The following is a 26,127-nucleotide window of genomic DNA, read 5'->3' on the forward strand; positions in this document are numbered from 1 at the left end:
GAGGGCTATGATCTGTTTTTCCACGTCAGACATCATCTCACAATAACCTGAAAGTATCGGTAATTTAAAAAACATATTCAACAGCAGCAAAACCTCCTGTTTCCTAATCAGTGGTGCATGACATTTGGAAATCATCTTATCAGTTCAACTGCTCCAGCATCACAAATCTGAGAGCTGCAGGAAAAAGTTGTTTGGGAATGCCAAGTAACCCATCTTTGCTCCGTTACACAGGTGCTGCCACCAATAACTACAGTATAAGAGCTTGTGTACATAGGGAAGTTATTCCAAAATAAGGTAGGGCATGCATTAAAAGTGGGAATAGCTGTTGTGGGTTAAAGTAAACAAGAATAGGGCACCTAGGTTCTGCAGTAAGAGTGTCCAGGTAATGCAAAATAATGCCGTATGGAGACAAGCCCCAAGTGAGAGAAGAATCCAGCCTGCTCTCTGCAGGAAACAGATGTATTACCAAAAAGATACCAAGAGCCTCCTTTTTAAATGTTTTAGGACTCTTGGGGTATGTCTAGACTGCATCCCTCTGTTGGCAGAGGGATGCAGATTAGGCAGGTCGACATTGCAAATGAGGCAGGGATTTAAATATCCTGTGCCTAATATACATAAAAATGCCTGCCGTGTTTTGCCGACTCAGCACTTTGTCAGCAAAAAGCAGCAGTCTAGAGGGGAATCTGTCGAGAAAGAAAGCCTTTTTCAACAGATCCTGTAAACCTCCTTGCAAGAGGCATAAGGGATCTGTCGAAAAAGGCTTTCTTTCTCGACAGATCCCCCCCTAGACTGCTGCTTTTTGCCAACTAAGTGCGGAGTTGGCAAAACGCTGTGGCCATATTTATGCAAATTAGGCATGGGATATTTAAATCCCTGCCTCATTTGCAATGTCGACCTGCCTAATCTGCATCCCTCTGCTGACAGAGGGATGCAGTCTAGACATACCCTTGGTCTGAGATCATTCTTGAGAAGATGAGTTTAAATACACTCCGGCCAATAATGGAGGGTCAGCATGGTAGTCTTTGGTATCCTGTTATCTGCTCACTGTTTTCCAGGGTACTTGAAATAGAGACTGACAGCTGCTTTGGGAGCTGGCAACTCTGCATGGTGTTTATATAAGGTTGGCATATATATATAGATGTGTGTGTGTGTGTGTGCCGCATTTATAATCACTGTAGTGATGGTTTTCAGTGAAAGCAAGAGGGACTCAATCTCTTTTTCTATTACAGTTCTCATTCCCCTAGTGTGGATTTTAGAAATGTGTGGCGTCCAGTGGCTAGATGGGAGCTGAAGTATTATGGAGCATACTGCTAAAATTCTTCAGTCTCATATTTGTTCCATGAGAAAATGGGGAGTATCACCTGATGGCTGTGTCTACACTGCACCCCTTTTCCGGAAAAGGGATGCAGATGAGACAAGTTGGAATTGCAAATGCAGCGGGGATTTACATTTTCCCCACGGCATTTGCATGAACACAGCTGCCGCTTTTTTCCGGCTCGGGGCTTTGCCGGAAAAAAGCGCCAGTCTAGACAGGGATCTTTCGGAAAATAAAGCCTTTTCCGAAAGGTCCCTTATTCCTGATTTTAAGAGGAATAAGGGACCTTTCGGAAAAGGCTTTATTTTCCGAAAGATCCCCGTCTAGACTGGCGCTTTTTTCCGGCAAAGCCCCGAGCCGGAAAAAAGCGGCAGCCGTGTTCATGCAAATGGAGCGGGGAAAATGTAAATCCCCGCTGCATTTGCAATTCCGACTTGTCTCATCTGCATCCCTTTTCCAGAAAAGGGGTGCAGTGTAGACACAGCCGACGAGTTACAAGCAGGTAAATGCAAAACAAATAAGATAAGATACTTCTTCATAAAGAAGTTTATCAGCCTGTGGAATTCACAATCTTAAGGGCTCAAAGGGTGTGTCTAGACTACAAGGGTCCATTGATGGAGCCATGTAGATGAGTTTACTAGACATAGCAAAATGAAGCGGCAATTTAAATAATTGCCGCTTCATTTACATTAAAATGGCTGTCCCACGCTGTGCCGATCAGCTGTTTGTCAGCACAGCACGGTAGTCTAGACGGGGATCAGCCGACCCCAGAACCCTTTGTCCTCAGATCCTTTATGCCTCGTGAAAACTCATCTACATGGCTCCGTCGAAGGAGCTATGTAGTCTAGACATACCCACAGAGACAAGCACTGGGTTTATAAACTGGATTAGATAACTTTATGACCAAATATAACATTTGTAATCATACAGGGTTAAGACCAAGTAACTCATTGTCATGCTTCAGGGCATCAGTATTTGCATTAGGGTTCAGGAAGGAATCTTTCTATGACCACATTGCACAATGGGCTAGGAATATTCTGAGGTGGTCGGCTAAGGGGCTTCCCTTTCTTTGGAAGCATTATTATACCATATTATAGACTACATATTTGTACAGCACCTAACATAATGGAGTCCTAAACTTGACGGCAGTTTTAGGTTACCACAATACAAACGAGCAAATTCGATCCTTTTGATCCTGAAAGATTTCCTTGAATTCAGGATGACAGCATTCCATTCAAATCAAAGCCAATTGAAGTCTTTCCAATGAAAGCTGGTTTCAAATCTTGAGGCTTCCACTGAGAACACCAGTGAAAACGAAAAAGGCAGAATGAAAAATCGCCAACTTATTCTGGGATGTGCTAAAATTGAACATCGTTTATAGCTGTGTTCACTTAATTGATTCAGTCATGCTTTTTGTTGTTGTTTCCTTTTTACTAAGGAATAGCCAGATGAAGCTAAAAATGTAATACATCTTGCATGACTAAAATTCAAAACATAAAGAGCATCATATAACTCTAATAAATCAGTTGATAAAACTATAATTTCAGTGCCAAGCAGTAGCAAAGTGTACAACATTTAGAACAAAAATTACTACTGTAGTGCTCCTTCAGCATACATACCTCAAAGCCTCTTGCAGCTGCTTGGGTGAAAATATGATTGATGACTATACTTGGAACTAACACTGTTGCTTCACTTTGCTGGCACTAGGAATCTATTGCTTCTAGTCTAAATATTTTTGCAAGGTAGCTTATTTTAGAATAAGATTTCATTGTAGAGCAATTAGGAAGAGAAGTACAAATGGGAAATTGTTTAGAATAAACAAATTTCAAAGACCCTTGTCTTAGAAGGCCAGAATTTTATCAAATGTCTAGTTGTGTAAATCGGGAGCAATGATTTTAAATCTTTTGGTCATTTGCAGACCTTTAAAAATTTTCCAATGCAGGTGTGGACTCTTTTGGAAATTACAGTCATTGTCTGAGGATACCTACCCTAGAAATCTTAGACTGAAATCTAATCAGAATTCAGCTATACATGTTGCACATGTTCAGCAAAGCATCTGACACAGCATGAGTCACAGTTGTAAACTGTGGGCTTCTCTAGTAACAACAATACTTCCAAGTTTGTCCTGTAGGTAGGAATATTCACATACCCAAGGATTGATCAGAAAAATGGAATGTCTTTTCTGGGATCTGAAATTTTATTTTCATAGTCACCATCTTAACAATAGTCTGTGGACCACCAAGGGTCTGCATACTACAGGTTGAAAACCACTGATCTAGACTAACTGAACAGAAGTCAACAGAAGCGGCGAAGTGGGTCTTTGCCCACAAAAGCTTATGCTCCACTTCAGTTAGTCTATAAGGTGCCACAGGACTCCTCGCCACTTTTGCAGATCCAGACTAACATGGCTACCCCTCTGATAGAAGACAACAGAGTCACTCTGGATTTATACTGGTATAACTGAGATAAAATTCTGGATCTCAAGGTGTGGTATTGGTGTGGTTCTCTTCCTATTATACTTTCCATTCATTTACATTTCATTGTTTTGTGGATCTAGTTCTCTAATTTGTTGCCAATATAAGAGCCCAATCTTCCAATAACACTTTTGACTTTAATGGGATTAAAGCAGTAATGGTTGCAGGGGATGGTCCTTTCTGACGATATGTTGTATATGTATGTGTATGTTTTTAAATATGCATATTGGATCCAGACCCCCAGTGCTATGCAAACAAAACTTCTGCACCACCTGGAATGGGCTTAGCCAATCAGTAAACCAGAACCAAACCAATCATAAACCAGGTATGCTTCCAAAACAACCAAGTATTGTGAACATTTTACACAAGTTAGCCTAATCACTTAAGGCACGTCTACACTGCAGCGTTATTTCAGAATAACTGACGATGTAATGTCAAGTGTGTGCATCTACACAGCAAGCTCTTATTTTGAAATAATTTCAAGATGGAGGACTTCTTACTCTGACTCCTGTAACCCTCATTTCACAAGGAGTAAGGGAAGTTGAAGGAAGAGTGTTCTTCCTTGACTTCCTTCTGTGTTGACAGCACCAAAAGCCAAATTAAGCTATTTTGACTTCAGCTATGCAATTGATGTGCCCTTGTAGATGTGGGCACTTCAGCTGTGTCAAGACTGGCCACTTTTTCTGGAAAAGCAGCCGCTTTTGTGGAAAAACTTGCCAGCTGTCTACACTGGCCGCTTGAATTTCCGCAAAAGCACTGACGATCTCATGTAAGATTGTCAGTGCTTTTGCGGAAATACTATGCTGCTCCCGTTCGGGCAAAAGTCTTTTTCTGAAAAACTTTTGCGCAAAAGGGCCAGAGTAGACAGCAGAGATTAGTTTTCTGCAAAAAAGCCCCTATCGCGAAAATGGCAATCGGGGCTTTTTTTTGCGTAAAAGCGCATCTAGATTGGCCATGGACGCTTTTCCGCAAAAAGTGCTTTTGCAGAAAAGCGTCCTGCCAATCTAGATGCTCTTTTCTGAAAATGCTTTTAACGGAAAACTTTTCCGTTAAAAGCATTTCCGGAAAATCATGCCAGTCTAGATGTAGCCTTCATGTGTTAGAAGCAGAGTAAGGGAGGTTGTTTAAAATTTGTTCAACAATGGAAAGGACTAACATAAAACTAAAACAAGCAAGTTTTTAAAAGGGACTTTTGTATTAAATAAAAAGTTTTCACCTGGAAGACACTTGACCATAACTCACTGGATATGACATATTGCACCTTGCCTCAAATTCTTCAGCGAAAACAACCCAGTAACCTGTTTTTCCAAATGCATGATATGAACTACAAATTGATACCGGTGTCTTAAAAATAGAGGGCATAAGTAAGAGTAGCTCTATTGAAACCGGTGGCGCTGCACTGATTTACACCAGCTGAGGATTCAAACTTCAAATTATTAGACAGTCCTTCTGATCATAAACATGGAGTCGAGCAGCTTTAAAGTCAGTGAAATGAATCAATATCCAATTATTTTAATCAAGTGTTGCCTTATCTTTTGTGGGATACAAGTGCATCCTTTTAAAACATCTGTTTTCTGTGTGTTCAATGGTGGATTGAGTGTTTGCATGGTAAGAAATGCACATTTTCAGCCAAAGGTAATCGAAAGTTGGAATATTTTGTTTTGTTCTTAATTCAGTAGCTGGCAGACAGTCAGCACCTTCTCGGAACTTTGAAATGAAATGTTCGTGCTGGCAGACAGCTGCTAATTTTACTCCTTGGAATCTGAAGGAAAAGGGGTGGAGGGGAGAGGAAGGAAACTCAAAAAGAACTGGCAACAGTGCTTTGTCCAGTGACAGTGGGGCATTATTAACTTATGAATATTTCAAATGCCTGAAGCACATGAGACCTACAAGAAAGCAAACAAGCATAGCTTCCTGTTTGACAATTTCTAAACCAAGTACAATTGCAAATGAAATATTTTCCCTCGTGCTTTTTGTAAGTTGTGGACATTGTGTTCTTTTCTTGTAAAAATATGAATAAGAGGAAAAAGAAGAATGAATTAACACATCTGCTTTTAAGTTTAATGTAGGGTACTTTAAGAAGGGCTTTGTATTGATTTGTACCATGTGTTGCTGGGAAGGGAATACAGTAGATTGTTTAAATGAGCACAAGTAATGAAAACAACTGTATTTTTCTCTCTCACAGTGGGTCTTTTCCTACAAAAATGAGATGGCTCAGGAATCCAGGGTAAATTTCAGTTATCTTGTTCAGGTCCAAATTTGGGGCAAGCATCTGCCTTTGGGCACTTTCTGAGCACCTGCATTTCTACTGAAATCACCTTGTAGGATAAACTTAAAAAAATACTGCAGAAGGTTTTAAATGAGGTGGGGCTAATAAGATTGAAAAGACACTTCCGCGAGCAGAAATGGCTAAGGCTGTGGGCTTAGCTTCTAACATGTGCAAACCCGTTTGAAGTCAATGGTTCTATTCACATACTTAAAGTTAAATGCATTGAAGTGCTTTGCTAGATGAAGTCCTAAATCAAAATTTGTTTTTTAAACATTCCAGAAAATCTATTTCCACTGTGGCATACAAGTCTCTGAAGTCAACATTTTCAAATGTGGGTACTAAATATCAAAATCTACATTGATCACTGCTTAAATCAGTGGCCTGATTTTCAGAGGTGCTGAGGTCAGATGGGAGCTGTTTGAGTGCTCTGTTCTTTAAGAATCAGACCTTTTTCATGAGTTATTCCTAACTTTGACCACCCATAGTTGAAAATTTTGGCTTTTGATCTTAACATCTTAAATTGGCTTCAATTTTCCCACCTGTAAAATGGGAGACATATGTATTACACACCTTTGTAAAATGCAGTGAGATCTTCAGATTAACACACTATATAAGTGCAAAACATATTAAGCATTATTCTAGACAAGTAAAGGGCATTAAAAGAGTAGCAGGAAGAAAGACAAACCTGTATGGTCAGCTGCATAGCTTCAGGTGACTAAGTATGTGGAAGGCTTTAAAAGCAAGGTCAGTGTTGGAAAAGTATTCTGAAATGAATGCTGAGCTAGTACCATTGTGTGAGAATGGGAATATAAATTGATGTTTCTTTGTGCATGTGAGAAGGCAAGTAGCAGCTGTGTGTGAATTTTGGAATCTGGAAAGTTGAAATTTGCAGGCCACACAAAAAGAGATTTCTTGATTTTTGTAGAAAATATTTACATCCTACATACTAAATTAGCATAAACCTCTTACACACAAATTTTCTAAACAACAGAACTATTTTACCTTATCCTGCACCCACTGGCAATGTTTCTAACAACAGCAAATAGCCAACAAGGCAACTTTCAGTTGCTGTAATAATTCTTAATTGTATTTAACAACAATTTTTTAAATAATTGGTGAGCCATATTGTAGAGCCAAACTCAAATACTCTACATCTCCTGTTAGGTGGAGCAGGGGTGCAAGAGGAGGAGTAGAGAGTTGGGGGGAGTGAGGGACTGGGGTGCCAAAGGCAGGCTCTGGCTGGGAGGTGCTAATCTAGGCAGCTCCTAGCCAACAACCCAGCAGGTACCACAGGCAGGCTACACTCCCTGCTCCTGCATCCATGTACCCCCTCCCAAACCATGCACCCCAAATCCCTGCCTCCCCACTCTGCACCCCTGCTCCAGATCACAACCTTCTCTCCCAGATCCTGCATGTCAGAATCCTCTCCTGAATCCAAACCCCAGCCCAAACCCTGCACCCCCTCCTACTCCCCGATCTCTTGCCCCAGGTCACAACCCCTTGCTTTATCCAAGCTCCATCCCAGACCCTACACCCCCTTCTACATACCAATTCCCTACCCCAAACTCCCTTCTGCACTGAATCTCCATCCTAGTTCCTGTGCTTTCTCCATTTATATCATGGAAGAGTGCATCCCTTAGCCATGTACCAAATTCTTGGAGTGGCCCCCCTGCAAAAATTATTGCCCAGCTCTGTATTATATTTATATAATTTATTTTGTTCTTTCTTTCTCATCAGATCAGGAAGAACATTGGATCGCTACTGGTTGGAACTTCTGCTAAAGTTCAGGCATCAGAAGTGCTGTATGTAACTTGGGCAGTTGAGTCACTTTCTGTAGCTGATTAAGTGCTACAGCACTTTCTTTTACAGCTAAAGTGAGTGAGAGTGACAGCTTAATTAGTGCTCCAGGAGGAAAAGAAGTGGATGTTTTATGAGTCAGTGAAACCTTGTTTTCTACTTGTTTTTCAGTGCTATTGTATAAGAAGGTGAATATGGATTCTATTTCACAGTTTCTCTCCTGCTTAATTAATTCAAGTTTATTATATTAATGCCTTGCACTTCCATCCAAATACCTCAAAGCATTTTATGAAAATCAATAAGTTAACCCCCTCCCATCAGATAGATGGTGTAGCACCATTGTTGCAGGTGGAAAAAGTAAACTTGCCAACTGTCTTAGCAAGTTAATGCAAAACAAAGCCTGGACCCCAGCTCTCTTGATTGACAGTCTTGTGTTTTAACCACTAGACCATGCTCCCTTGCTTGCAACAGGAATGCTTCTGCTATGGTATTTAAAAGGGGTCATGTGGCATTCCACTGTTTTCCACATAAGGCTATACTTCTATTCATGGGCTGCAAATCCTGAAGCTTTACTCAGGACTAGATCCTGGCTCTCTGCAAAAACTGGAGTAAACGATCAGAACATGGGGTCTGCACAAGGGTTATTGGTCTGCTCCACAGGGGTCGGAATCCTTTCCTGTGGGTCACCAGGCACCAATGATGCTGCACCATGGCCACTATGGGAGCCTTTGGGGCTATGTCTACACTGCAGGTTTCTTGTGCAAGAACTTTTTGCAGAAGAGATCTTCCGCAAAAAGTTATTGCGCGAGAGCATGTCCACACTGCCATGTGCTTTTGCCCAAGAGAGCATCCACACTGCCATGGACTCTCTTGCGCAAGAAAGCAGTGATGGCCTGTGACGGGGCGAGCCTACTCCGCACTGAGCAGGAGGGAAGGGAGCCCGTTTATTGGGCAGAATACGCCCCTCCTCCACAGCCCTACCGGGCATGCTCGCAGTGCAGCCTCACTATAAAAGGCTGCCGGGCTGCTCAGTTGGGGCAGACTGCCAGGGAGGAAGGAGCTCCAGCCCCAGCCGTAGGGCCACAGCCACAGCCAGACCCGCTGCCAGATTCAGAGCCGGAGGGACCGCCGCTATTGCTGCTACCATCCCTGGGTCAAGCACGGCCCCAACGCCGACTCCGGGGGGCCACCCGCCCCGCTGCAGTGGACATCCCCTGCGCTGCGGCCCCAGACATGGGACCAGCTGATGTTGCCGCCGCCGCCAGCCCAGCATCGCCAGGTGGGGTCTCCGTTGGCCACAAGGCTGTGGTAGGAAGCAACCCAGGGCAAGGGGCAGGGAAAACCCCAGTGGGCTCGGCGCGTTTCGGGGAGGACCCCCCGCTGAGCCAGTGGTGGGAACCACCCACCACTATTAGGACCCTGGGTTGGGGTCTGGTGGAGAGGGAGGGCCCGGACCCCCCTACTCCAGCCCCTCAGGGCATGGACTAGGCCTCAGGGCCTGTTGCAGATGCTGGACTGGGCCTCAGGGCCTGTTGCGGATGCTGGACTGGGCCTCAGGGCCTGTTGTGGCTACTGGACTAGGCCTCAGGGCCTGCTTTAAACCCCCCAGACCAGGCCTCAGGGTCTGCGAGTTGGGTGGGCCTGCTTTAATCTCAGGGAGGAGAGGATGGGGTAGGGGGGACCCTGCCACATGGCCATTCACAGAACAGCCATCAGAGCACCTATGCTTTTTCCGATAGGGGTTTATTGTGCAAGAAACCCCTGTTGTCTGTCTACACATGCACTAAAAGGCTTATTCCTCATAGAAAGAAGAATAACTCTTGTACAAAAAGCCCTGTCTTCTAACTATCTACTGCACTTTTTCTTGCACAAAAACATGCTCATAGTGTGGACACTCCGCATGTTTTTGCACAAAAACTCTGCAGTGTAGACGTAGCCTGGGTGAAGCATTGGTGGTTTCCTCACTCTTTTGTCACATGTAGTTTTTGCTAGTGAATCAATATAGCATGAATTTGTGCCATTGGAGCCATGAGCCATGCATTCTCTCTTGCTCTTGTAGTCCCTCTGTGAAGTGGCATGGAGCACTGCATCCCTGTGACTCTCCTTTAAAGCTTTCTGTAGGGTACATCTACATCAGTGGTTGCCAACCAGTAGATCATGATCTACTGGTAGATCTTGGTGCTTTTGACAGGTGATCCTGACAGTTTGGCCCGGAGGCTATCGAGTGCTGGCACTTCATCTGCCCCTCTCAGCACTCCTGTGCAGCCCTGCCCTCTACTTTGGAGGTGCCCTTCACCCCTGGGAGCCTCCTGCTTGCCGTGCAGGGTATGGAAAGAAGAGGAAAGGGGGGTGCTGATTTCAGGGTGCCCCTCCCTGCACCCTGTACCCCATCTCTACAGAGCAGAGGGGGGCTTTTGGGAGCTGCATCACCACCCAGAAGCCACCTGTGGTAAGTGGTGCCCAGCTGGAGCCCGGATTTCAAACCCCACCCCAGCCCTGAATCCCTCTTGCACCCCAGACTCCTACCCCCAGCCTGATAAAAGAGAGTGGGGAAGGGAGGATGGAGTGAGCAGGGGAGGGGCCTTGGAGAAGGGGCAAGAAGGAGGCGGGGCAAAGGCGTTTGGGTTTGGGTAGATTCTGGATTGCACTTAAGTTAAAAAAGTGATCTCATGCTTAAAAAGGTTGGAGACCACTGCTCTGCATTATGAATTTTCCGCAGTATGGGCCTCAAATAACCCAGAAGAAGACAAAGTAATCTGCTTTCACAGGGAGACCTTTCTAGAAACGGGCAGACACGGACTATAACAGTATTGCCTCCCACATACTTGCAGCACCTTTTATTTTGCATTTGAACAATGCAATCAACTCTAGCAGCTCACATGAATGAATTTAAAGGCAGTCATTGTCAGCAGTAAAAGCAGCCCATTTCATTGCCTCTGAACAGCCTTGTTTACAGCATCTCACTATGGTTACTTAATGAGCTAGTGTTTTAGAGGAGACATGTTACTTCTCTTTTCAAAATACACTCTCAGCCCCTCAGCAGTTCTTCTACTATAAACAGCCTCAGTGTACCATTAATGTTACAGAATTTGATGGTCAAACATTGACTTTTCAGTGGCTTCAGAATTATTTCTTTATTGAAGAATATGTATTGCCGCATGTGATTCTTGAAGCTCTTCAGTAGTATAATCTCATTGTAGTGCTTGGTGATTGCTGAATTCACAGCCATGCATTATCTGTATTTGGTCTTTGCGAACTTAGGGTTGATGAAATAACTAGGATTTAGGCAGCGGTAAAGCAGTGCAGCCCTTCCCACCCAACCCTTGTCAGTGGGCATCAGCCTGGACCTTGAAGGAGCAGCTCACAGGAGAAGATAATCCAGCCTCTGTATCTATTCAACTCTTGGCCTCAGCATGGAGACAGCCAGCAAGTGCTGCAAATAATGCCAGCTGTTGTAGTGGTTTCTCGGGTGGATACTTGTCATTTGATGCTAGCTGTCTGGGATCACCAACTCATTTCATGTTGGTCACCATATGCACCAATGCTAATGCATTTCAGATACTACAGATGCAGGCTGGATTCCCTGAAGGCAGCCCTAGGGAGAAAGGGTTTGGTAGTGTGTCTTATTACTTGCCTGATCTACCTCCTCCTCTACATTTCAGATTAATGCACATGGAATAAAAGTGAAATAACAGTGTGGATAAAGAGAAGAGAAGACCACGAAAACCCCAGGCAAAAACAAATTTGGAAGGTTATGAGTGCTGTCCTTTTGGCAGGAATTAGAATAAGCGTGTGTATTATAAACAAGCTAAATAGTACAAAGATCATAGTTCTTTGTGGTGACTCGTTCCCTTCTAAAAAGCATCTAATCGTTTTGTACACTAAGCCCAAAGGGATATTTACCTGTCAGTGGCTAGTCTGCCCAACAGGGGTTCTAACCAGCCTGTGTGACACTCACAGTGGGAGTCCATGAAGACCAGCACATCGCCTGTTGCCCTTGCAGCTCCCAGCATACGACCCCGGATGACACCTAGCCTTTTGTTGCTCCTGATCAATTTCACACCATCCAGCTTGGAGATGTATTCGCTCAGGGCAGACTTCAGATGCCCTGCAATAAACATAATAATCATACACATTTCAGCATTGATTCAAATTATCACCAAAATAAAACAAAACAAAACAAACGAAAAATCCACAACCGTTTCTGGTACAAAATTGTACTCCTCAGCTAGCAAAATGATTTCTGGGTTAACTTTGCATTTGTCCTTCTCAGCCATGCAGGGAGTCAAGGAGAGCAGAGCCTCACCTTCAGCTCCTAACCAGCTATGTCAGACTTTTCTAGGTGGCAGTTCTGAACATAGGGGCTATACTGTGTCCCTTTCTGAAGAAATTGGGTAAGGAACAAGGGATCAATTGTTTTGCCTGTCCACAAGTCAGCCAGTGGATCTGGATGGGCATACTGAAAGGAGTGTGCAGGTTCCCGGAAAGAAGTGCAGTAAACTATTCTCCCCACGTGACATCGTTGTGAAAGGAGTTGATAAAGGTAACTGCATGGATGTTATATACTTAGACTTTTGTAAAAAGTTAGTATCACGTGACATTCCCATAAAAAAAATTAGCACGATCCAATATTTTAAAAGCGCACATTAAATTGATTGAGAATTGATTAACGGAGACATTTCAAATAGTAAAATGCAGGACAATGTAGCACTTTAAAGACTAACAACATGGCCTATTAGATGATGAGCTTTTGTGGGCCAGACCCACTTCCTCAGATTCAAATAGTATTCTCGTAAGTGGGGAATCATCATGAAATGTGGATGTCTCCAACAGTGCAGAGATTAGTTTGGGGTCCATGCACCTCCATCACTGATCTTAAAGTAAATATAAAATCACTGGTAATTAAAGTTTGTGGTCCATACAAAGATTGGTGGAATGGGACATAATGACTGGGACATACCTTCCACATCCTATGACTTAACCTCCCAATCAATGGAGGTGCTAATGGTTCTTATCAGCTTCTTGTAACTATTTAGTCTTTAAGGTGTGACAAGACTATTTGTTGTTTTTTACGTTTTTCCTGTTACAGACTAACTGGCTACCCCTCTGAAGCTTATCTACTCACTGTCTCTTTTTTTTCCCTCCTTTTCTTTCTGTTTTTTTCTTCTCCTCTCCCCCTTCCTCCTCCCCTTATTTATTCTGGGATCTGCACTTCTAACACTCTGGTCATTTGAAGTGGCTGTGCCCACAAAAGCTCATGATACCATCTACATGTTTTGTTAGTCTTTTAGGTGCTGCTAGACTATTTGTTGTTTTTTAAGTTTTTCCTGTTGCAGACTAACTCAGCTACCCCTCTGAAGCTTTGGGACAGGGCAATCATGCAGATGCACCATGGCTGGTGAGCTGGGCAAATTCAAATAAAATATGTTTTAATACTGCCAAATGCAAGGTCCTATGTCAAGGGGCTGTAGCAGAAAAACAATTGAGCATGAGCTGTTAGTGTGATGCCGTGGCAAAAAGGGCCATTGTGATCAATGGTTCTATGAAGAATGGAATAGTGAATAGAAACAGGAGATTTCACCTCTTTGTAAACAGCCATGGTGAGAGTGATAGAAGAAAACTGTGCTGCTCTGGTGGTTCACATTTTTTAAAAGGAAGTTGAAAAATGGGAGAACGTGCGGCAAAGAGCCACAAAAATGGTTTGCAGGCTGGAGAAAATGCCGGATAGTGAGAGAGTTACAATGCTAAAGCCAGGCTCCACCACAGCTCCTGCCAAGTAGAATGCAATTTATAGTCTAAAAATCAGGCAGTTGTCAAATGCTAAAGAAAGACAAAGCATCAGCTAATCAGAGAGACAAAACATCAGCAACAATCTTCTTGAAGTACAAAAGAGTATTGGATTGAAATTATGGGATATTTCTTGGTTCTGTTTCATCATCACCAGAAGCCTCCCCCGCAAATATCCCAAATAGATGTTATAAAAGAAGTTAGCGAGAGAGAGAGGGAGAATTAGAGAGAGGAAGAGAGGTAGTATGATTGCTAATCTTTTGATACACTCCTGATTTCAATGGTTAATGACTGAAATGCCTCAGCAAACAGACACAGCTGGAATGTCCTCATCTCTCCATGTGCAACAGAACTAGAGTTCATGTTAGAAAGCTAGTAAATTAATCACAATTAATAAATTAATTAAAGAGAAAATACTCTCAGTGAGTCCCACAATAATATAAGAAAATCATGGGGATCAATTGTGTAAGATGCTGACCTACTCCTGTGAGAAGCAATGGGAGCTCCTCTCCCATTGGTTTCAGTGACAGTTTAAAGTACTCAGTAAGTACCTTGCAGCGCATGCTCAGTAACATGCAGAGTGATGATCAGAATGAGTAACTACAGGTATTCACTAAAGCCATAGCTTTGCCAAGTACCTGGGATTACTTTGGCAATTTTGAGTTTTCTATTCCAGGCTTCAGGTAAGGTCTAACTCTGGAAATCATTAGAATGGGACCATACCAGTGGGTAGCTTAAGGTTTGCATATTGTGCTTTCATTTAAAAATAAAGGCCTTAAAACTGTTGGACATGACCGAGGGGAAATTAACACTTTCAAACTTAAGATGAACTTGAATTTTAGGAGAGGAAAAGTAAAATTTGGCAACCATATCTTTTTATATTTAGCTCACATTTGGAGGGTCCTCCTTGTCCCATTCTCTCCAAATCTGTCATGCAGCATTACCACCTCCTTTCTAGAGCTTGAAAATAGAGTTTAGGGAGAGAAAAAAGGGAGCTAGATACCTTGTTGACTGAGGTCATCGACAAGGATAATTTCCTTTAGAGCGGTCTTCGGGGCTGTGTCCATAACACTGTGCACAGTTCTCAAGAGAGTAGACCAGGCTTCATCATGGAAACAGATGATGACACTAGCAGTAGGCAGATTGGGGTCATAGTCCTGTTGCAGACAGCTGTATGTATAGAAAAAGAGGCATGATAGGGAATGTTGCAATGCTTTTTTTAAAAACTTATTATAAACACATCAATTTCTCTGCGTCTGAAAGCCATGATCTACCCTTACTTCATTGCACACAGCTCCAAATCTTTAAAGTGATTGTTTGAAAAGCAAACAACCTGTTAGGCTGTCTAATGAATAGGATACTGAAAATACTATAATGGCATTATAGAAAACAATGGTTTGCCTTCACCTGGAACATTGTGCTTGGGTTTGGTCATCCTACTTTGAAAAAGACAGCTGACATAGAAAGGGTCCAGGCAGGTAACAAGTATGGATGAGAAATTGAAAGCACTGGACTGTTTAAATTAAAGAGGTGGCAAATAAGGAAAAAAAGATAGAAAGTAATGAATATTATAGAGGTCAGTCAGGTGCTCCTGTTTTCCTAGTCCCACAATACAAGAACATGAGAGCAGCCAAAGAAATTGAAAAGCAACAGTTTTTAAATGGATACAAGAAACTACTCCTTTACACAGTGCATAAAGCCTGTGTAATTTATTGCCATATGATATTATTGAAACTTAGTATGATTAAAGAAAGATCAGACATTTATATGGATAGTAAAAACATTTATAGTTACATTAGATAGGTTTAATATACATAATGTAACTATATGTATATGAGAGAGTCTGTCCATCCGTCCATCTGGGTATGTCTACACTACCCTCCTATTTCAAAATAGGAGGGTAATGTAGGCATACCGCAATTGCAAATGAAGCTCGGGATTTGAATTTCCCGGGCTTCATTTGCATAAGCTGGGCGCCGCCATTTTTAAATGAGGCGTAACGGTATGAGGAGTAACGGTAGTTCGAACTAGGAAGCCTAGTTCGAACTACCTAGTTCGTGCCGCGTGTAGCCGCGTGGCACGGGGTTCGAACCAGCCGGGATTTAAAAATGGCGGCGCCCGGCTTATGCAAATGAAGCCCGGGAAATTCAAATCCCGGGCTTCATTTGCAATTGCGGTATGCCTACATTACCCCGCTAGTTTGAAATAGCGGGGTAGTGTAGACATACCCTCTGGCTACGTCTACACTGGCCCCTCTTCCGTAAGGGGCATGTAAATTTCAGCAGTCGTCGTAGGGAAATCCGCGGGGGATTTAAATATCCCCCGCGGCATTTAAATAAACATGGCCGCCGCTTTTTTCCGGCTTTTAAAAAAGCCGGAAAAGAGCGTCTAGACTGGCCCCGATCCTCCGGAAAAAGCGCCCTTTTCCGGAGGGTCTTATTCTTACTTTGAAAGTAAGAATAAGACCCTCCGGAAAAGGGCGCTTTTTCCGGAGGATCGGGGCCAGTCTAGACGCTCTTTTCCGGCTTTTTTAAAAGCCGGAAAAAAGCGGCGGCCATGTTTATTTAAATGCCGCGGGGGATATTTAAATCCCCCGCGGATTTCCCTACGACGACTGCTGAAATTTACATGCCCCTTACGGAAGAGGGGCCAGTGTAGACGTAGCCTCTGTGTCTCTCTTCAAGGGCTCTGGTAAGAGCAAAGAGCACCAAATTTGGTATGCAGCTTCCTCTTATCATACCTTAAATCTAGGCAAAGGTTTGGTTGTGCTTGTGCCTGGACAATGGATCAGTCCTAGAATGTGATTGTTTATCATAAAACAGAAAGGGAGAGCTCTGGTAGCAGAGATAGTTGCACTGTATAATGCTCACTGGGGCAATAAAGGGCCGGAGAGAGGGACTGGGATAGCTATCACTCCACTGGGGCAGCAAGGGGCAGGAGTGGAGAAAGGGACAGCTATCTACTATATATTTCAGATAGTTTGTCTGTGTGTCTGTCTGTTCCCCAAGCTGCTGCGGTGAGAGAAGGCTCAGGTAGTCCTATTTCCTCTCGGGGCAGCCTGCATACTAAACCCCCTATCCTGAACCCTGCCCCAGAGCAATTATTTAAATGAAAAAAAAATTTGAGTTAAGGACCTGAGCAGTGCTGGGTAAATCTTCCAGTATATATATTTTTTCTGAAAAGCATATACATTCAAAAAGTGTTATGATTTGGGTTGTAACCCAGCTATTAATGTTAGGTAAGGCTTCCTGAGTGGGCAGGTTATTCCATAATTGTCTACTTCAAGGTTTATTGCTCCTACATTTCAGGTTTTTGGTATTGGCCTGACTGACCAGAGGGCTCACTGTTTTGATCTGGTGCAGCATTCCCCTGGGTGACCTGGGGCATATGCCTGATCCTACTTAAGTCAATGGAAAATTTGATATTGACTTCAATGAGGCCAGAACTTCACTCCTGGAAACCACATAGCTACCACTGCAGTTAATGTAAATTAGATGATTACATCCTCACACAACTCTAAGGGTACGTCTAGACTACATGCCTCTGGCGACAGAGGCATGTAGATTAGACTACCTGGCATAGGAAATTGAAGCGGCAATTTAAATAATCGCCGCTTCATTTAAATTTAAATGGCAGCCGCGCTGAGCCGATCAGCTTTTTGGCGGCTCAGCGCGGTAGTCTGGACGCTCCGTAGTCAACATCAAAGGCATTTGTCGACCTCCCAGGTATGCCTCATCCCAGTGTGAAAATTTGGCCTAAAATATTCAGTTTTTCATATAGACTCGCTTTAATTTGTCTAGTTAATTTAATCTCTAAGGGCACATCTACACTTCAGGGCAAAAGTTGAATTAAGCTACACAATCTCAGCTACCTCAATTGCATAGCTGACATCGAAATAGCTTAATTTGGCTTTTGGCGCTGTCTACACAGCAAGAAATCGAAGGAAGAACACTCTTCCTTCAACTTCCCTTACTCCCCGTGAAATGAGGGTTACAGAAGTGGGAGTAAGAAGTCCACTATCTCGAAATTATTTCAAAATAACGGCTTGCTGTGTACATGTGCACTTTATTATTTTGAAATAACGTCAGTTCTTTCAAAATAAAGCTGCTGTGTAGACGTACCCTAATAGAAATGAATCCTCATTGGAAGTACCATAGTATTACATAAGGATTATATGGGAACTATATAGTTCTATTGTTCTGCAAACTACTCAAGGCCAATTGTTGGGTCAAACTGATCTCTGATGTAATTTCATTAAAGGCAATTGGATCAATATAGCCCATTTTTTAAAAAAAATCTTTGCATTGTCATTCAAGCCAGGAGAAAAGGGATAAATCCTGTGTCTTGAAGGGGGGGGGGGTTGTGTTTCCAAACAGAAGAATCTGATTTAACAACTGTATCCAGAGACAGGGAAGAGAAAGCAAAGAATTGATGCAGCCCCTGAACCAGGAGTAACAGTACTGCTATAGCTGTCTGTGGATTTTTGCCACAATCCCACAATGCTTTGCAGCTAGTAGTGTTGTCATGGCAAAAAAGTTGATGCTATTTTGGGGATCCTGCTTGGAAAAGGATTGAAAATTATTGTGCTAGACTGAAGCCTAGGTACTGAGCCTTTCAGTTACCATGGTGACTGGCAAGGAACAAAAATACAGATAATTAGACTTCAGTTAAATTAATGGGGCTGTTGGCTCATGCAACTCTTTTTCTATACTTAGGGGTAGCTGCACGGACTGTAATGAAGAACCCCCTTACTGACTGAACATCTCAAACAAGCAAAGATCATGACTGATAAGGGGACGGGAGGTCTAACCTGAGAAGTGAATAATACTGAATTGTGGCCAATGCTACATGAATTCAGACAAGGCAAAGGCACTGCCAAATGAGACTTCCATTCAGCTCCAGAAAAATATCTCATGGAGATTCAATTCCCAGCAGCACTGGGTGGGAGCTGTTGTTTTGTGGGGTAATTTAAAATTAGACATTTTGTATGTTTCCATTTGCCAAGGTTCATAATATTTGACTTCATTCTAAGAGAGAATAACAGTGGTCTGTGGATAGACCCTTGCCAGAAAGTCAAGAGGACAGACTTGACTCACCTCCACTGTCCAAGGGGATGCAAACTGTACCTGGGCAAGCTGAAAGCAGGAATTCTCAAATGTGGCAAAAATATGGGCAGGTTTGGGCCATTTGTACCTTCAGGATCCTGACAAATGAGAGCACCCTGCCCATGCTCCTTCCCCAGCCAGAGAAGTAAATGGGATTACAAGAGGTATGATTTTGTTCTATCAATAAATTTTAGTGAGAGGGTGGAGGGTGTGTTGGCCGAGACCCACAACTTCTATTCATACCCGTTTTGAAAAGTGCCATAGACATCCACCAGGGATAGGCAAGGCATGGTGGCTGTATAGAGCAATGTGAAAGGTTGTGGAGTGTTGAGGTAGAGGTCAAAGGGGCTACACTCCACTTAAGGTCCAGGGCTTTATGGACAGAGCACGTGCGGGCTGCAGTGACCAGCAGGCACTGGTTTCTGTTTCGTTTGAGCTATGTAATCTTTAAATTAAAAGCATGTTGTTGTTCCAGTGCTCTGCTTTAATGCAATGGACAATGCAGCAGTTTGCCCTCTGCTCCAAGGAACAGCATTCTTAGGAGTATGTTCTTAAGACAAATGCCATAAATCCAAATGCTGATTTGTTAGTAGATGAAATATATAGAGGTGGAGGTTATTAATTGTAATTATTTTGCAGTGTGCAAGTGTGTGTAAGGTGCCACACAATAATTAGGTAGCGTCCCTGCCAAAAGACTTTCCCATCTCATTTCAGACAGTCCTCAACAAAGGGGACAAGTTGAGGTAGGGCAGGCTCGATGCTCCTAGAAGGGGCAGGGCTTTGGGCAGGAGTGGTGATGGGGCACCCAGCCCTTAGCATTGCCCCCCTTACAAGGCAGCTGTCAAAGCTATCCAGAGCATGCTACACGGTGCTTCAGCAGCCTGGGATTCTGGCCACCGCCACAGTAGCAGTGGCTGAGAACCCTGGTAAAAATCAAGGTAATCTCAAATGCAAATATATGTTTGATCCTGTGAGATGACAGTAAGTCTTCCTAAAGATGTTCAGTCATTGCATCATTAGCCTGTTAAATTTCATGTTTACTCTTGACGGAATTAACTTTTTTATAGAAATTGGACACTTAAATCCTTCCCCACTGACAATCAGGCCCACCAATGGGCGGGGTGGGGGGGAGAGTGGGAGGCCTGGCAAGTCTGTTGGCCCCTATGAAGACATTTATTGAGCTCTGTGGGAGAAAAAATCAAATAACTCCAATTGTGTCTAAAGGGGGGAGTATGCAGGAAATCAAAACTCTCTAAAAGAAAACTGCTGTAAGGGTTAAAAGTTTTCCAGGCCTCTCTCGCTGTATCAGAGAGAAATCAAATTAACTCTAATCAAGACCCTTACAATGCCTATCTCAAGTTCATGGATACTCCTAGTCTGTCACGATTTGTCATATAAACCCTTATCTTTGTCACAGTTTGCCTTGTAGACTCCTCACTCAGGTTCTCATGTGGCTTTGTGTACTGTGAAACTTGCTTCTAGCACTCCTGGGCTGTGTCCAGACTCAGCGGTTTTTTCGGGAAAAGTAGCCTTTTCCCGAAAAAACTTCCCCTGCGTCCAGACTCAAGCGGCTTTTCTTTCGATGGCGGTAAACCTCAATTTACGAGGAAGAACGCCTTCTTTCGAAAGTTCCTCTTTCGAAAGAAGGCGTTCTTCAATGTAAATAGGGCTTCTTCGAAAGAGAGCATCCAGACTCACTGGATGCTTTCTTTCGAAAAAGCAAGCCGCTTTTTCGAAATTTCTCCGTGCAGTCTAGACGCTCTCTTTCGAAAGAAGCTCTTTCGAAAGATGCTTTCGAAAGAGCCTCTTTTGAAAGAGGCTTGCAGTCTAGACATAGCCCTGGTGTGACCAGAAACATCTCAGAGTACTTCTGCTGAGACTTTGATATGTTAAAGAAAACAATCAACAACTAAACTGTCTGAGCATACTGTATAAAGGATCCCTGAAACTGTCTCTCAATGCTGGCTGCTACTGCTCTCTGGTAGCTGTCAGACTGTATGCATGCATAATAAAGTTTTTCCTTCTAGGTTTCTCTCCTGTCTCACTGATTTGACTTCCAGCCTCGGACCCTTCTGGGGGCTCTGTACCCCAGGGGAGCGAGATTTCCCCTACAGCTGACAAGATATTTATTTGTCACATTGCCAAACAATAATCTTGCTGGGTATATAGATGACAGAAAACGTGCTCTGCACGAAATAATTCCATATAAGTATCATTACAGATTATAGAGAATATACTTAATGGGTTATGGTAAATTATGTAGTTTTTCTAGTAAGATCTTGGAGTAAGGTCTACAAGAGTAATCAAAATGCTTTTTCACATGTAAGTTGAACTCATAATTTATCTGTCAACCATGACATATCCTACTTATGCCACAGATCTGTGCTTAGACATTTACTGTTTTAAAATGTTTAATTAGAGTCAGTTGTGTTTCCTCAGTTTTGAATCACTGGGCCCCAGGGCAACTGTCTCCTTTGCCGATTGGTGAGCCTATACATAACCCATCTCACGTAAGTAGCCAGATGAGAGGAAGGTAGAGCCCTGGTTTTACCTGCTTTGTTTCCCCATTACCCCCATATTCTGGAGTCACACTACCCCAGACAATAATGTATTCTAGGGGGAATTCTGTGTGACTGTATGTGCACAGAATTCATGCCTCCCCCCCCCCCCCCCCCCCGCAGATTTCTTTGCTACCCTGCAGAAAAATGACTTCTGATGAGGAAGCAAAGGGAAGCCACAAGAGCAGCCACATACATGCACGCAGTTTGATTTGGCTGCCAAGGGCAGACAGTAGTGGTGTAAATACCAGGGGGAAGGGAGGCTGGGCGGTCATGTGTATGTGAAAGAGAGAGATGTTCTATCTCTCTTGCTTGCTATTGCAGCACACTCAGCATGGAGGTGAAGGGCATAGGGATGTTTCTGAAGAGGTAAGTATGGGACAGGCTCTGTCCCATCAGGCAGAGCAGAATAAAGCAGCCTGCCTCCTTAGAGAATTGTTCCAATTGTCTTTGTGAAAGCCCCCAGAAGAAATGTTTTAAGGCTCCTCTACGTTGCCAACGTAGTATAAAGGACAGTATGACCTTATAAATACTTATGTTGATTTTATGATTAGACCTAGTCTAACTTTTTGGACTGAAAAAAAATCCTATCAAAATATGATCCATTAAGTGTTTGCTATTTCCTTTTCTGGAGATGGTCAGTAGCCAATTTAAATGTTGAGTCTGAGTTTGATTCCCAGTCCTCAATTGTTCTTCAGCTGTAACACTGAGCATATGACTGCATACATTTGCAGACCTAATAACTAGAAATAAAGGGTGAAAACCTACCTACATTACTATTAGGGAAAGGGAATTGGGGATTTCCTCCAATGCTCTACACTCCCGTTGTATTGTAGTTTAAATACATTACTGAAAGAATTGAAAACAGAATGATTATATTGCATTATTTTGATAAAAGATGCAACATTTTGCAGAATTTAAAATTATTGTGTACATAACATTTTTTGGCACAGAATTCCCGCAGGAGTAATAATGGGAGGAGGAGTGAGTTCTTGAGCTGCTATTCTGCCTAAAGTAATGTGTACAGAAAGGGGCCTCATGCTCCCTCTGTCCTCCACTACCTACCTGGCTAGGCTGAACCTCACCCATCAAGACCAATTGATGCACAGACTAACTGTTCACTACGTCTTCTTAGCAGGGCATAACCCTGTAATCTACCCTGTGCCTCAGCTCTCCATGAGTAAAATGGGAATACTTTTTACCTTTCAGGGGTGTGATGAAATACAATTAATTAATGGCTGGAAGGTATTCAAATACTATGGTGATGAGGGTCATATGAATTCCTTGACATACAGAGGAGAGCTTACAATTTGAACAAACAAGATGAAACATAGGAGGTCCAGAGATTTTTGTTGTTATTCTATATCCTCTTTCCAGTGTTAGTGGTATCATCAGCTCCTTCAGGGTATACACAAAACCATCCCCTTGAGAAGACAGAATATTATAGAAAATAATTGTATTGCTTTATTGAGTGGCAACAAATACCGAACACATCCACACTTGTTTAGCCCCTTGGACATGCATCAAAATGTCCAAGCATTCTGTTCACATCAAGTGTACTACAAAATATTCAGGCACCAAGGAACTAAATTATTTTTGGACCAAGATTCTATCCAGAATGACACCCAAGCCAGCCCACAATAACTATTCACATGTGTGTAATTCAGTGCTGACTTCCGCCTAGGTCCGTGGTCCCCAACACGGTGCCCGTGGGCGCCATTTCAATGCGCCCGCCAGGTGCTCGGGGCTGGCGTGGCCCCGGGCACATGGCGCACGGGCACTTGCGGGGGGAGCGCGCTTGGCGGGGGGAGCGCCGGGCGCGCGGCACTCGGCGGGGGCGGGCGCCGCCCCCGGGCACGCGGCGGGGGGGAGCGCCGCCCCCGGGCGCGCGGCGGGGAGAGCGCCGGCCCCGGGCGCGCGGCACTCGGCGGGAGGGGGGAGCGCTGGGCGCGCAGCACTCGGCGGGAGGGGGGGAGCGCCGGCCCCGGGCACGCGGCACTTGGTGGGGGGGGGGGGAGCGCCGGGCGCACGGCACTCGGCGGGAGGAGGGGAGTGCCGGCCCTGGGCGCGCGGCACTCGGCGGGGGGGGGGGGAGTGCCGGCCCCGGGCGCGCGGCACTCGGCGGGGGGGGGGGAGCGCTGGCCCCGGGCGCGCAGCTGGGGGGGGCCCGCCCCCGGGCATGCGGCAAGGGGGGGCGCCGCCGGGCGCGCTAGTGTCCCCACCCCCTGGTACCGGGTGGGCAAACGGCCACGCCCCCTGGCGCCCGACAACCTCAAAAGGTTGGGGACCACTGGCCTAGGTTGTTTTGTTTACTTTGGTCCCCAAGCAGTCAGCAGAAGGTACAGCAGAATCTGGGCCATTGCCAACATATGAAGCACTCTGAGAACAAAGGATGACATCAGCTGGAAGATGACAGTACACAAATAAGTCTAAGTAGACACAATTCTTTAACAAAAGACTCTTAAATAAGGCCCTTACAGCGCACTTTATACCTAGCACACTTCATCAGTGTGGCTCGCATGCATCAGAGACCAATCAGCCCAGTTGTTCTCACTTACCAGTAGATGGCTAAACAGCACCACTGACTGGCCCTGGCACCTGTTAAATAGACCAGTCACCTGCAACAATTTCTCATTCTCTCATGTGCCAGCAGAGGCCGCCCCACACCTCATTAAATGAGCAGGCTAATCAAGAAGTGCGCTCACAGGTTTAAAAGTCAGAACTTGTTGGCTGCCCGGGAGAAGCAGGGCAATTACCTCTGCTAGGGAAAGCGAAAGGGCAGGAGCGGTACATAAACGGGACAAAAGAGTTTTACAAATAACATAGCCTTGCACTCTAATGCATTGTGCACCTGTTCTCCCCTCTCTGCTGGGACTGGAACACCCAGAGTGTCTGGTAAATTGGGCTGATGAAAGATATTCCTCACCCAGCTTGTCTCTCTGGCACATTATTTGAAGTCTCCCCACACCCCCGGCCAATAATTTCTATAAGTTGCTATAGTTTTTACCAGACATACAGTTTTCAAGAGCCCCAGAGTCACTTCGTATTTTCACCTTGAGCCTGAGGGTCTAGTTTTAAAAAACAGAAATTCCCACACTGATAGCCTTTAAGAAAGGGAGGAAATGGGACAAGTGTCTCTCATCGCTCCTGCTATGACATTTGCTGTGCTCTCAGTATCCCCAGGGGATGATATAATGAACTACAATGCTGCACCCTAAGTTACCTAAGGAGATGGGAAGAGGAGTGAGGGGGTGAGTCTTACTAGTTTGAGCTCCAATTTCTGAATCCTGTTTCTGGGTCCCAATCTGTAGCATGGAGTTTGGGAAGGGGACATGATTTTGGGGGAAAGGATATATTTCCTCTGGCTGTTTGATCCAGGTGAGGGGGACAATGTGATAGAAAGGGGTTAGGTTTCTCAGGGGTCAAGGGAAAGGTTTTTAGGGGACAACTGAGAAGGGTCAGGTTTCTCATAGGAATTAATTAGGATGTTTTACTTACAAAGGATGCCGTACCTCAGGCAGCTCCCTGCGCAGAGAAATCCGCTCACTGAGCGCTTCATTAAAGCCATGAGTTTCCAGGCCAAAGATTGCCAATTGCTCACCCCCATCAGCCTCTTCTGCATCTTGCAGGGAAAAGGACATGAGCTGGGACTCTTGGTCCCTCCTTGGCTTGACATCAGTCTTTTCCTCCTGCCTTTTCCTCTGCTGTTTTACCATTCGGTATCCTTTCCTAGCCTTGCTGTGGTTTCTCCTGGCTGTGGGTGATTCAATGGCCACTAGCAGCTCGTCTTCTCGGAGGGAGATGAAAGGGGATAACCCCTCCATGGGATAGTACTGCTGGCTCTCCTCCTGAGTCTCCAACATTTCTTGGGTTTCTGGAAATGCCACTTGATACCCTTCTCTGGAGCTGACCTTTAATGGCTGAGATGTCCCCTCTTTGTGCAGGTCCCGGGATGGTGGATTCAGAATTGTGACCATCAGCAGCAGAAAACCCAGCACCAGCAACAACAAGAGAAAATAAACCTTCCGTGGTCCATATCTGCATCTCTTCTTCAATAACATACTGTTGGTAGCAAAACAATACAGATAGGCATGTTAAATACCCCTTGGATATTTCTTACAGCCCAGCTCTCTGGCTTCTTTGCAGCAAAAACCTGGTTACTGCTATCTGCTGAGAAGTTCCTCCCCCCATTTCACTGCTGTTGTTTCATACTTTTCCCTGTAGTTGTAGACAAAAATAAAAAAAGATACCTACTTATAACCAATAACATAGATCCAATTAGGTAAAGGAGGTCCTTTACTATACAGAATCCCAGAAAGTAGGAATCTATGGAAGAATATATTTAGCTGACCAAAAAGCTTATTAAAAGGTGGTTTTTATTTTCATTTTTAATTCTGAGAAAGAATAAAAGTAAAATCCATTTTTATAGTTTCCTTCCAGAATATTTCCTGCCACTGCTAAGTTTCCAATTGCTGCCTGGGCTGCAGGGATATTATCTTTGCAAGCAGCAGAGCTGACAACTTCCCTTGTTTTGACGTTCCAAGTTAACTGTGATCAACAGATGAGAACTAGTCAGTCCTCGACTCTCTTTCACACATAACTACAGCACTTAGGCAGGGAACCCTTTGCCAGACATAACAGAGCAATTCTCTTGGTCCTAATGCCCTCACTGTTCTTGTCCTATCAAATCAAAACTTTGCAGGAAACTGTTGGAGGTGCACTGCAAGGAGGAAAACGCTGTTTTGGAAAATAAATCAAGAACTGCCCATGATTCTAGTTCAGAATATCCTTATTAAACTGGGGATATCCCTGAATGACAGAC

General features: G+C 44.0%; 1 protein-coding gene across 2 annotated transcripts in view; it reads right to left on the reverse strand.

Annotated features, from left to right (window-relative positions):
- GALNT15 (polypeptide N-acetylgalactosaminyltransferase 15) overlaps nt 1-25,911 on the reverse strand; it is a 47,684-nt gene extending 21,773 nt beyond the window's left edge. Inside the window, exons 1-4 of one of the 2 annotated variants that reach the window (XM_006133244.5) lie at nt 25,560-25,910; nt 24,804-25,367; nt 14,646-14,812; nt 11,759-11,963 (exon numbers count right to left, since the gene is read on the reverse strand). In XM_006133244.5, coding sequence (XP_006133306.3) covers nt 11,759-11,963; nt 14,646-14,812; nt 24,804-25,366 — 935 coding nt within the window. In that variant the 5' untranslated portion in view covers nt 25,367; nt 25,560-25,910. Of the gene's footprint in view, nt 1-11,758; nt 11,964-14,645; nt 14,813-24,803 lie in introns of both variants that reach the window. The other variant, XM_006133245.5, reaches the window with a different exon arrangement.
- Between the last annotated feature and the right edge of the window lie 216 nt (nt 25,912-26,127).

Source organism: Pelodiscus sinensis, chromosome 2, assembly GCF_052426305.1.
Source record: "Pelodiscus sinensis isolate ZL-2025 chromosome 2, ASM5242630v1, whole genome shotgun sequence".
NCBI lineage: Eukaryota > Metazoa > Chordata > Testudines > Trionychidae > Pelodiscus > Pelodiscus sinensis.